This window comes from Panthera leo, chromosome B3 (genome assembly GCF_018350215.1).
Source record: "Panthera leo isolate Ple1 chromosome B3, P.leo_Ple1_pat1.1, whole genome shotgun sequence".
Classification (NCBI taxonomy): domain Eukaryota; kingdom Metazoa; phylum Chordata; class Mammalia; order Carnivora; family Felidae; genus Panthera; species Panthera leo.
In genome coordinates, this window is record NC_056684.1 from 61,074,551 (window position 1) to 61,086,235 (window position 11,685).

General features: G+C 58.9%; 1 protein-coding gene across 1 annotated transcript in view; it reads left to right on the forward strand.

Annotated features, from left to right (window-relative positions):
• The window catches only part of SPTBN5 (spectrin beta, non-erythrocytic 5), a 45,551-nt gene extending 33,999 nt beyond the window's left edge, over positions 1-11,552 (forward strand). Inside the window, exons 47-69 of the mRNA XM_042942262.1 lie at positions 858-948; positions 1,080-1,226; positions 1,848-1,985; positions 2,070-2,326; positions 2,512-2,698; positions 2,954-3,163; positions 3,648-3,844; positions 3,948-4,152; positions 4,445-4,639; positions 5,724-5,879; positions 6,120-6,337; positions 6,502-6,691; positions 6,912-7,088; positions 7,256-7,360; positions 7,696-7,833; positions 8,104-8,172; positions 8,689-8,775; positions 8,872-8,963; positions 9,109-9,194; positions 10,015-10,065; positions 10,293-10,386; positions 10,624-10,775; positions 11,461-11,552. Of these exons, the coding sequence (XP_042798196.1) occupies positions 858-948; positions 1,080-1,226; positions 1,848-1,985; positions 2,070-2,326; positions 2,512-2,698; positions 2,954-3,163; positions 3,648-3,844; positions 3,948-4,152; positions 4,445-4,639; positions 5,724-5,879; positions 6,120-6,337; positions 6,502-6,691; positions 6,912-7,088; positions 7,256-7,360; positions 7,696-7,833; positions 8,104-8,172; positions 8,689-8,775; positions 8,872-8,963; positions 9,109-9,194; positions 10,015-10,065; positions 10,293-10,386; positions 10,624-10,775; positions 11,461-11,528 (3,310 nt within the window). The 3' untranslated portion in view covers positions 11,529-11,552. The remainder of the gene's footprint in view (positions 1-857; positions 949-1,079; positions 1,227-1,847; positions 1,986-2,069; positions 2,327-2,511; positions 2,699-2,953; positions 3,164-3,647; positions 3,845-3,947; positions 4,153-4,444; positions 4,640-5,723; positions 5,880-6,119; positions 6,338-6,501; positions 6,692-6,911; positions 7,089-7,255; positions 7,361-7,695; positions 7,834-8,103; positions 8,173-8,688; positions 8,776-8,871; positions 8,964-9,108; positions 9,195-10,014; positions 10,066-10,292; positions 10,387-10,623; positions 10,776-11,460) is intronic.
• Positions 11,553-11,685: the final 133 nt, after the last annotated feature.

The window sequence follows — 11,685 nt, forward strand, 5'->3', positions numbered from 1 at the left end:
CAGTGGTTAGGCGTTGGCCCTGCAGGGCCGGGTACTCCCAAGCTCCTGTGTGTTGCCCACTCATGGTGGGGCTGGGGCAGATTCCTCACTGAGTCCCGTGTCTACAAGGAGGGGGTAACAGTACCTGCCTCTGAGGGTTGTGGTGAGGACTGAGAAGGCACCCCTGATACCTGAGCACGGCACCTGCCACTCAGGCAGGTTGGCAGATTTCTGGTGTTCATTTAAATGAAGCTGGGCGGCGGGCAGGGCGTCTGGTGGCTCAGTCGGTTAAGCATCTGACTTTGGCTCCAGTCATGATCTCACAGCTGGTGAGTTTGAGCCCCATGTCAGACTGTATGCTGACAGCTCAGAGCCTGGAGCCTGCTCCGGATTCGGTGTCATCCTCTCTGTCCCTCCCCAACTCACACTGTCTCTGTGTGTCTCTCTCTTTCTCTCTCTCAAAAAAAAAAAAAAAAGCGAAGCTGGCACAGTTTGAGACACAGGCTCTGCCTTTTTTTCCTCATAAAAGCCCATCTGGTTCCTCTACCTCATCCAGCTTCTCAGACTTTTGGATCAAGAAAGATTGGCCCAAAGCCAATGATCTCATTTTAACTTAATTCTTTAAAACCCTGTCTTCAAATGCAGTCAGTTTGTGAGGTACCAGGAATTGGGACTTGAACATAAGAATGTGGGAGACGCGGTTCAGCCCCTAACAGACACTAGTGAAGACGGTAGTAGAATGGCTCTCCATTTCAAAGGAGACCCCGGCCTCAGGGTGTATTGATACATAAGAAGGGCTGTCACAGGCTGGAAAGGCACGCACACACGCCAGCCCCAATGAGGGGACCTGAGGACCCACGAGACCCTCCTCCTGGCAGGAAAGAGGCACTCATAGAGCGAGCCGCGAGCCGTCGCCGCCAGCTGGAGGAGCTCGGGCAGCTGCAGACATTCCTGCAGGACTCCTTGGAGGTTGGCCTGGGGTTGGGGTGTGGGTCGTGGTTGTGGGGGGGAAGGAGCTGCCCCGGGGAGAGGGCAAGCCCAGAGGGTTAGGCCAAGGGGAGAGCCTGAGGCAGCCGAGCCTGGTCCTCTTATGTGTCCAGGTGGCCACGTGGCTGAGGGAGAAGGACTCGGTGGCCCTGGACGAGGGCTGGAGGAACCCAGCTCTGCTGCAGACACAGCTGTGGAAGCAGAAGAGTCTCCAGGCCGAGCTAGACACAAGTGTCCACCACCAACAAAGGCTGCAGGTGGTGAGGCCCTGGGGGTCATGGGACGGTCTTGCAGGCCAGAGCACTGGGCGACCCCACAGAGCCCCGGCAGTGGCTCTGAACCATAGTAATGGATGGCCGACCTTCACTGAGTGCATTCTGTATACAACCACCATGCTAAGCACCAAAATGTAGCGAGAAGCAGAAGCTTTCCTAGGGCACCCTCTCCAAAAATAGTGCCTTTTCAAGATTTTTAAAGATGACGTTTTGATGGGATAGTTTTTAAAGCTCTCTGGGAAAGACATCAGGGGATAGAGAAAGGCACAGCTAGCAGTCCTGTGGGTAAACGAGTCAAAGTGTAGCACCTTTTCCATTTACCGTCTCCCACCTAGAGAGAGCAGGTCCTGACCCCAGGCTGGCTCCCTGTCGTGTTAAGCGTCCTGTTAAGAATTTTTAATATTTTAAACAAAATATTTAAACAGAACAACCAGTGTCATCCCCATCATATGGATAAGGAACATGAGCTCAGAGAGGTTACAGAACTTGCCCAAGATCGCACAGCTAGCGCGCAGACCGTAGCCCTGAGGCTGGCAGTGGAAGCCAGCACAAGTCCCGGGGCACCGGCAGTGCTGGGTCCATGAGGTGTGCCCTGTGTTGCTATAGGAGGGGCAGAGGCTGCTGCAGGAGGGCCACCCAGCCTCAGAGACCATCCGGGAACGGCTCCAGGAGCTGGGAGAGCTCTGGGACAGGCTGCAGGCCAACAGCCGGAGGAAGGCGGCCATGCTTCAGGAAGCTTGCGAGGTGGGCCCTGTGAACCATGGTGTGCGGCGGGGGGGGGGGGCGCTAGGCCTCTCCCTCTTGTGCCCACCTCGCACTCTGCCCCAGGCCCTGCGTCTCCGGCGGAGTGTGGAAGGACTAGAGAGCTGGCTGGAGCCTGTGGAGGTCATGCTGAGAGCCCCCATCCTAGGCTGGGACCAGCCCGGGTTGGACGAGCTCTTGGGGACTCAGGGCGGGCTGGAGGCGGCAGTAGACAGGCAGGCCGGGCAGGTGCAGCTGCTGCTGGGCCAGGCTCAGGTCTTGACGCGGGAAGGCCACTGCCTCGCCCCAGATCTGGAAGACCGGGCCCAGAAGCTGCTGCGGAGGTAGGTCCGGGCACATGCATCCTCCTCCCCCCCCCCTTCCTCCCTGCCCTCCAGCTGCTCTCCTCCGGGCTTCCCCCCAACCCCACGCTGAGGGGCACGGAGTGGGTGAGCTCTGGGCCACAGTCTGATGCTGACACTGATGACCGTGGCCCCTACCTGCCCTGGCCCCGCCTCCACTGCTGCAGGTTTGAGAGCCTTCGGGAGCCCCTGCGGGAGCGCAGAGAGGCCCTGGAGGCTCGGAGCCGCCTCTCGCAGTTCTTCAGGGATGCTGACGAAGAGATGGCATGGGTGCAGGAGAGGCTGCCTCTGGCCGCCACCCAGGACTGCGGGCAGAGCCTGAGCGCCGTGCGGCACCTGCAAGAGAAGCACCAGGTGTGGGAACCATCCCCCCCCAGAGCAGGGAGGGGCTGCCCTCAGATTGAGCACATGACTCAGCCAGCCAGTGGTGCTTGGAGCTCTGTGCTTCTGGTGGGGCTTTGGGGGTACCCTAGGTTCTTTGTTGGCCATATGGTCAGGGAACAATTTGGGGGCGAGTCTGTGGGAGACTGTGAGGCTTCTAGCACAACTCTGGGGCCCCCTGAGGAGCGTCCAGTAGCATCGTGGTCATGTTTTCCTCCGCCTCCACAGAACCTGGAGAGTGAGATCAGCAGCCACGAGGCCCTGACTCAGGCCGTGGTGGACGCAGGACACAAGCTAGTGCGGGCTGGGCACTCAGCCTGTGATGTGGCTGTCCGGGTACAGCAGCTGGAGAATGCCATGGGCTCCCTGCGGGCACAGGTGATGCAGAGGCGGCTGCTGCTACAGCAGGCTCAGGAGGCCCAGCAGTTCCTGACGGAGGTGAGGGGCTGATGTGAGATGCAAAAGGGCAGGGCCTGGGCATGAGGACACCCGGAGTGTACACAGGCCTGGAAGGTAACCCCCACGTGGAGGTCCAGGCTCTCTGTGCATCTTCACTTACGTGCACTAAGTGGTCCCCTGCCCCCAAGCTGTCGATGCCGCATGTTATCCGGAACACAGGCCCCTCCCTGGGTTCGGTTTTAGTGCATGTGCCATTTCTTCTAAACCAATGACTCTCAGCCATTGCTCTGTATCAGAGTGACCTGGAATCTGTAAGAAATGCCGGTTGATACTCAGGTTCCATTCCAGATCAAACCAGAAATCTTTAGGGTTGAGAGCCAGGCACAGAGAGTGTAAAAGCTCTCAGGTAATTCCAGGGTGCAGCCAGGGTGAGAACCCCTGCTCTGAATGTCGAGACCATGAGCTTCAAGCTGGGAGCCCTGGAGGCCAGCACCCAGGGAACACCTCCTCTGTGCCACACCAGCTCCAGGAGGCAGAATCCTGGCTGGAAGAGCAGGGCCGTGTCCTGGACATCGAGGATGTGGGCCAGAGTGCCGAGGCCACGCGCACCTTTCTGCGGCAGCTGGAGGCCACCACGAGGGACCTAGAGGGGTTCAGCGTGCGAATTGAGAGGCTACAGCAGACAACAGCTCTCCTTGAGGGCAGACAGAACCCAGAAAGGTGGGTGGGAGCCGGGCCCACCTAGGGCGGTGCAGGGAGGGTGCTCCCTACAGAGGGACGTGAGGGAAGAAGGGCTCCAGCTGGGTTGTCCTTGTTGCCACAGCCCCAGGGTGCTGGCCCAGATGCGGGCGGCGAGGGAGGCCCATTCGGGGCTGCTGCAGAGGGCAGAAGGCAGGCGGCAGGGTCTGCAGGAGCAGCTACAGCTCCACCAGCTGGAACGGGAGGCCCTGCTCCTCGACGCCTGGCTGGTCAGCAAGGTGGCCACTGCTGAGTCCCAGGACCACGGGCAGGACCTGGAGGCTGCCAAGGCGAGTCACTCATGAGCAAACCTGGGAAGAGTGGATTGAGCCTGCTGAGCAAGGGCAAAGAAAGTGTGCACTTGGGTGAGAGGAAGGCGAAAGGGTAAGCTGAGGGGAAGTAGGGAGTCTCCGGGCTCTGGGAGGATCCCTATAGAACTAGAGCCAGAGCCCAGGGACTTGAGCCACTGCCTCAGTCAGTACTGATGAGGGACCTGGCAGGTACCGCCAAGCCCTTCATGAGGTTCAAGTGCTCCTGGACACCACCTCCAGAGTGACCCTCCCTGGCACTGTATTCTCACAGGTGCAGGAAGAGAAGTTTGATGCTTTCAGAAAGGAAGTTCAGAGCCTGGGCCAGGCCAAGGTGCAGGCCCTGAGGGAGCTGGCAGGCTCCCTGGAGCGGACAGCACGCAGGCACAAGCCCCAGATTCAAGCCCAGAGGAGTCGCATCGAGGCGACTTGGGAGAGGCTGGACAGGGCAATGAAAGCCCGCACACAGGTGAGTGCACCGAGTGCACAGATATTCCTGTCCCTTTTGCCTGAGCCAGGGACAAGCAGGCCCGCCCAGGGGTGTGTGTGTGTGTGTGTGTGTGTGTGTGTGTGTGTGTAGAGGGAGGTAGTTGCCTCTAACTCCCAACACTAAGCAGACGGGAAGTCTCAAAATCTTGCACCTCCACGGCACCCCAGCCCTCTCCACCAGTTTGGTTTCCTGCTGGTGCAGTTCACACCTCCAGGGAGAAACAGAACGCGGGTGTGGCCGGCTTCAGATCCCCTCAAAGCCTCCCTAAACACAGGCTTCAGGCTTTAAGATACATCCCACGTTGATCTCTCCTTAACCACTGGCACTTAGCTGGCTCCTTTGGCACGCTCCCTCGCTCTCCTAACCTACGTGCCCCGTGTGATGGCTTCACTGTTGTTTCCACAACCAGGGTCAGCCACAGCTGCTTCTGTGAAAGCAGCCTGCCCCCCGAGCCCCCGACAGCCTCGGCAGCCTCCTGAGCTGACCCTCTCCTCCTAGCCAGCCACTCCCTGAAAACCAAACTCCTCCCTCCTCCCCCGTGGATGGACCCGTTCCCCCCCCTGCTTCAGAGGCTCCATTTCTGCCTTTCTGGTGATTTGTACACCGAAGACCCTCTTGTCACAGAATGCCCCCTGAGGCCCTGCCACGTCATCAGTAATATCATACATTCATTGAGCACCTGCCACATTGAGGACGTTTTCTGTACCTGGTGGTCATGAGTGAATCACCAAGCCCACGGTCCTTGTTAGTTAGTTATGTATTTATTTACTTACTTATTTTGAGAGAGAGCCAGTGTGAGCAGGAGAGACGCAGAGAGCAAGGGAGAGATGGTGTCCCAAGCAGGCTCTGCAATGTCAGCACGGAGCCCAACATGGGCTCAAACCCTTGAACCATGAGATCATGACCTGAGCCGAAACCAAGAGTTGGACACTGAACCAACTGAACGACCCCGGCACCCTGATCCTTCTTATTTAAAAGGATGTGGCCCACAAGGCCATGTCTCCAGCAAGAAAAGGTCCTAGGAATGAGCTCAACTCACAGCAGGCCCTCTTTCCTCTCCCAGAGCCTGGCTACAGCCTGTGAAGTTCTTGGCTTTGAGCAGGAAGTGGCCCAGCTCCAGGGCTGGATGCAGGAGAAGGTCGCCCTGATGGCGAGAGACATCTGTGGCCACAATCTGTCATCGGTGCAGACCTTACAGCAACAGCACAGGTGCCTGGAGGTGAGGGCCCGTGCCCGTTGTCTGCCCCTCAGAGCCCCTCCCTGCAAGCGGTGGGTAAGGAGCCCTCAGAGGGGAGAAGGGAAGGCCCTCCCAGCCGGGAGGTGCTTGCCCATGTGGTGGAACAGAATGGAGTTGGCCTGGGAGAGTCCAGGAAGCAGATCAGGACTCCTCTGAGAGGACCAAATGAAGAGCATGTATCAGGCTGCCAGGGTGAGGCCTGATCATGTGTTCTGGTGGCAGAGGGAGCTGGCAGCTATGGAGAAGGAGGTCGCCCGGATGCGGATGGAGGCCTGCAGACTGGGCCAGCTACACCCTGTGGCTCGGGTGGGCCTGTCTGAGCAGTTGGCCAAGATGGAAGATGCCTGGGCCACCCTGGACGTGAAGGCCCAGGAGCAGGGTCAGCAGCTGGAGCAGGCCGCCCGGGGCCATGCCTTCCTCGGCCGCTGTAGGGAACTGCTGTAAGCGGCACCCTGCCCTGCTGTTGGCTCAGCTCTGCCCTGCGGGGTGGGGGTCACCCCAGCTCTTCGGGGAGCTGGACTCCCCTGTCCCGTGCCCAGCTCCTGCCCTGCTTCCTGAGGCTTCCCTCCCAGCCCTGACAGCAGCTTTGTCTCCCTACCCCCAGAGCATGGGCTCAGGAGAAGCAGGTTCTGGCTTCATCACAGGAGCTGGTTGGGGACCTGGTGGGGGCCGAGCAGCTCTTGGTGCAGCAGAAAGAGCTGGGGCAAGAAATCAAGGAATATTGCCTTCGGGCCCAGGACGTACGGCAGGAAGGACAGCAGCTGGTGGACAGTGGGCACTTCATGTCCCCCGAGGTATGAGCACAAAGGTGGGCCAGAGGTTGAGCTGGGGAGGGAGTCCAACCACCCAAGGAACCCCTAGCAGGAATAGAAACCCTCAGGAAGAGAAGGCAGGCAAAGGAGGCAGAGACGGGGAGGGTCTGGGCCTTTCCTGGACCTGTGTGCTGGGCACCAGCCCCGCCGTGCCTCAGGGCTTCTGCTCCAGCGTCTGGCCCACAGCGCCGCTTCCCACCAGGTGACAGGGTGTCTGCAGGAGCTGGAAGGGCAGCTGCAAGCACTGGCGGAGGCCTGCGCCCTACGCCAGGAGCGCTGCAAGGAGAGCTTGGGCCTGCAGAAGCTGCGGCAGGAGCTGGACCAGGCCGAGGCCTGGCTGGCCTCCCGGGAGGGCCTGCTGCTGGACCCCAACTGCGGGGTGAGCCAAGGCCCCACCATTGACCGGCTACGCGATGGCAGCTGTGGCCAAGGGCAGGTCCTAGTCCTCCTCTGCTCCCTGAACAGCCACGCCAAGCTGTGGACAGGGAAGGTGCGGCTCTTGGTGCCCCTTGGAGCCGGGCCTCACCCTGACCTACTTCTCCCCAGCACTCGGTGGCCGATGTGGAGCTGCTGCTCCATGGACACCATGACTTAGAAAAGTCACTGGCAGCCAGGCAAGAGAAGTTTGCCCAACTGCAGAGGGAGACAGGGGTGAGTGGAGGCTGGGGTGAGAGTACACTGGGATCTAGGGACCTGAGGGCTGGGGGTGGGAGCATCCTGGCCTCAGCCTGAGAGTCGGGACCTCCCCAATGAACGGAGCCCACATATCTGACCCCCCAGGAAAACCTGTTCTTTGCCTAGCCAGCTGCAGGGTCCTGTCACCTCCGTGTCCTGGTAGGTTAGAGCCCCACCATGGACCAGGATGACAGGGAAGTCTCCTGAGCTGACGCAGGAAGAGAAGCCTAATGAGGAGATAGGGACTCTCCAGCTGGGAGGGATCCGGGGCGGCAGAGGCTGATCTGGCTCACCTTACTCCCCTTTCCAAGGTGGAACAGAAGCTGCTGCAGCAGGGGACAGGGCTGAAACCCGGGAGTGCTGGCCACCAGTTTACCTCCCTCCAGCATAGGCCTCTTGGAAGCTGGGGGCCAGTACAGTTGGCTGAGACAAGGGACCTGCAGCCAGGTGTCCCCATTGGGTCACACACACCCTTGGCCACCACTCTCTTCCTGGAACGTGCAGCCAGGCAGCAGGAGCCCAGTGGGGCTGGGGCTGTAGGGGTAAGGCCCACACCCCACAGCCAGCGCTGAGGCCCTGGGTGCTGGGGACACTGGGCAGAGGAACCGAGATTCCCCAGGAATGAAGTGGTCAAAAAGGGGTAGATTCCTAGCCCACCTTCCAGAGGGGTCCTGTCCTCTGTTGCTGGATGTTTCCTGGGCCCCTTCTTGCACTTTCAGGATGCAAAGGGTGCCCCCACCATGGAAGGATTTTTGGAGCTCAAGCAGCAATGGCCTGCAGAGAGGCAGGTCAGTACCAGGAGATTCCTTCTCCAGGCAGCTCTCCTCCACAGAACCACTTGGGCTTCAAGGGGCCATCAAGGCCTGGCACCCTGGCCCCACACCCCTGAGTCTTAAGACCGTTTCATTCTTTTTCCTTTATATATTTTATTGAGCAATTTGTACACCCAATGTGGGGCTTGAACTCACAACCCCAAGATCAAGAGTCACATGCTGTACCCACTGAGCCAGCCAGATGCCCCAAGATAGTTTCATTCTTAAGACACCTGATAGCTTCTGCCCCCACCCCTCCCCCCCCCCCCCCCCCCCCCCCCCCCCCGCCCAGGTGGGGAGCGAGTCCCTCTTCCTCCTCTTCCTGGTTTCCCTACATGTCATTCCCTGGCTCCCTCTTCCCCATGGACACCTTGGACCAGTCCAGGACTTTGCTTGGGAGCCTCTGGAGATACACAGGTTTGATAAGGCCAGGCTGCAGCCTCCCCTCCATGCTCGGCTGATGTCACCTCACCCACCCCCTTCTCTCCACAGCCCAGCTCAAGCCCCTGGGATTGCTGCTGTGGGACCCTGGGGGGCAGTTCCCTGAGCCTCTTCTGGGATAAGAAGACTGCAGCAGAAGTACTGGGCAGTGGAATACAGGCGAGGCAGAAGACAGAGAGGCCCATGGAGAAGAGTGGACATGGCCATTGTGACCCCTCTCGCCTCTCTTCTCAGAACATGGCCCCCGTGGACACCCTTGATCTCACAGGAGCCCAGTGTGAGAGGCTGAGGTACTGGAGTGGCAGGAAATATGCTTTCTCCATAAGGTGAGGCCCACAAGGAGAGACAGACAATGGCCCCAAGACATCCTGACCCAGCAGGCACAGCCTCACAAGAGCAGCCAAGAGGCTCGAGGTAGGGGGTCCCCCCCATGGGAGGCAGAGTTTTGACCCATGGCTCTCTGCCCAGCAGGCTGAGCAGTGGGGTGGAGATCCCGTATGCAGCACCATCAGAACAGCATGCCTGGAGCTGGCATCGAGCCCTGAGTGGCACGGCAGGTAGGCACCAGGGCAAGCCTGGGGTGGGACTTGGGGCACAGATTCCCTGGACCCCAGGCTGTGGTTTCCTACATCCTCTCAGGCTATAGAGGTACCATCCTCTCTACAGCCTGAGAGGTAAGTGGGACCTTGAGAAAAGATACTAGGAATTTAAGGCCCAGAAAGGGTAAACAACTTGCCCAAGATCACACAGCTAATTTGTAGTAGAAGTAGGGCCATGTTTGACCTGTTGGCTGCCTCCTGGTCCTATCCCACCCCCTTTGTGGAGTGTGCCTCTCTGACACCCAAGTGTTCCTAGGCTTGTTGTGCGACCCTGGGACCTTCTCGAACCTTTGAGTCCTCAAATAGCTCTGAATGTTCTGCCCTTGGGGTATCTACGGACAACGGCCAAACCCACTTCTATCACAAGGGATGCCTGGAAAGCACCCCTGCACCGGGAATCTCTTGGTCCATGTGGTTTGACAGGCTCCACCTGGACAGTGTATTCCGGTCATGTCACTGCCCAGGTGGGAGTCCCTTCCTGTTCCTCCCAGTCTCTCTGGGTTCTTGGCTCCATTCCTCAGTCTCTGGCCCCCTAGGATCTCTCTGAGCCTGTCCTTCCAGAATCCCAAAGGGATCTTGGATCTCCTCCAGGCTGAGCCTTTCTTAGCCCACCTGCGCTCAGCCTTCTAGGAGATGGGGTGCACTGGGGGGCCTTGCACCACCCCTCCTGGTGTGTACAGAGCCTCCTGCAGCAGTTGTAGCTTAGTCTGTGTGGGCTGCTTTTCACAAAAATACCAGACTGAGCAGGTTACAGACAAGAACCGTTTATTTCTCACAGTTCTGGAAGCTGGGAAGTCCAACAGCAAGGCACCAGCCGACTGCATGTCTGGTAAGAGTCGTCTTGTGGGTGTCCTAGTTCTTGCTGTGTCCTCACTTGGTTGAAGGGGCAAGGTTACTCTTTGGTCAGGCCTCCACCCTCATGACCTACTCACCTCCCAATACCATCACCTGGGGGTTAGGATTTCAACAGAGATGCAAACATGCAGGAAAGTGTGCTGTCTGCAGAGGGCCTAGCATCTGGGCCAGGCTCACCATTGTTCTCTCTGTGCTCTGCAGCCCACTGTCTGAGCCTGGAGCACCGAGCCAGACCTCTGGGCTTCACTGTTGAGCACACTGCTGAGAGGGCGCCCAAGACAGCCGCCTCGCTCAGGTAGGACAGCTGGGTATATGGGCAGATGTGAATCCTGAGCCCCATCACTGGCACAGATGCTGCCCTCTCAAGCCCAAGAGCCAGAGACTCAGACCTGCACTGCTAGGGTGAGGGGTAATGCCCATATTTGAGACCCTCAGCAATAGAAAACCCTAGCACCAGCCTCATTTGGTGTAAACCTCTGCTCACTCAGTAATGGCAACAGAGTCCAGGCCCTGAGGCTCCTCTTCCCCACAGCTTCCAAGGCTGGCCCCTGACCACCTCAGTGAGGGAGCCGCATGTAAGTGCCGACGGTCAGCTGCAGCCCATGGAGTTGCTGCAGGCTGCTGGCCTTGCCCAGGAACCTGCCCAAGTCTTCCACCGCCTTTCCTGCCCAGGCCAAGCCCAAGGTACAGGCCCCTCAGGGGTCCCTTTGCATATGCTAGAAAGCCTGCCTGGCTCTGTCCTCCGGGGCTCCCACCTCTCTCACCCCTTGGTCTCCTCTTCCTAAGACAGAAGCCATGTTGCAGGACAGCTGTACCCTGCTCTCTGCCTGCCCTTCCCTGCTCCAATGCGAAAGGAAAGCCTTACTGTCCTAGAGTGGGCCAGAAGCCAGGCGGTCATGCCCGTGCACAGAGACAGACCCCACCCTGTTGGGCTTGAGGGGCACTCACAGCACAGCGGAGGGCAGCCGCGGGTATAGTCTCTGGCAGTTCTGCAAGCCTGTCCCGCAGGGCCCTTGGGCTCCACTTTAGGCTTCGGAGCACATGTTGCTGAATGAATAGGCTTCATCCTGGATGGTAGCTTCTAAGGCTACCAGGGCAATCATTTCTTCTGCTGTGACTCTAGCCCCATGCTCAGGACAGGGCCCGAGAATCACTGGGTGAGAGCAGACACAGGGAGCTCGGCCACAAGACCCAGTCCTCTCCCATATGCCCCATACCCCACTGTCACTCCTGCAGCTGCCTGTCAGCTTCCAGGATCCACGTCATCATTAGTTCCAAGGGAGGCCAGAGCCCTTGCATACCAATGCTCGACAAAGATTCTTGGGAGGCTAGGCCTTAATTTCACTCTGCTTCTTTGTTCTCCCAACAGGTCTGGGCCCTGAAGCAAACCCTGAGATGGCACCAAACCTCGAGGCTACAAACAAGGACAGCCTCTAGGGGAACAGAATGAGACTCTGCTGCCAGGCCCCTCAGGACCAAATTCTGGAATAGACAGTTCCTTGTTAAGAGGCAGCCTTTACCAAGGTCACAACTTGCTGAGGTTATGCCATTAGGACTTGCCTCTGGCTCTTCAGATCCTGGGGGTGGCCATCAC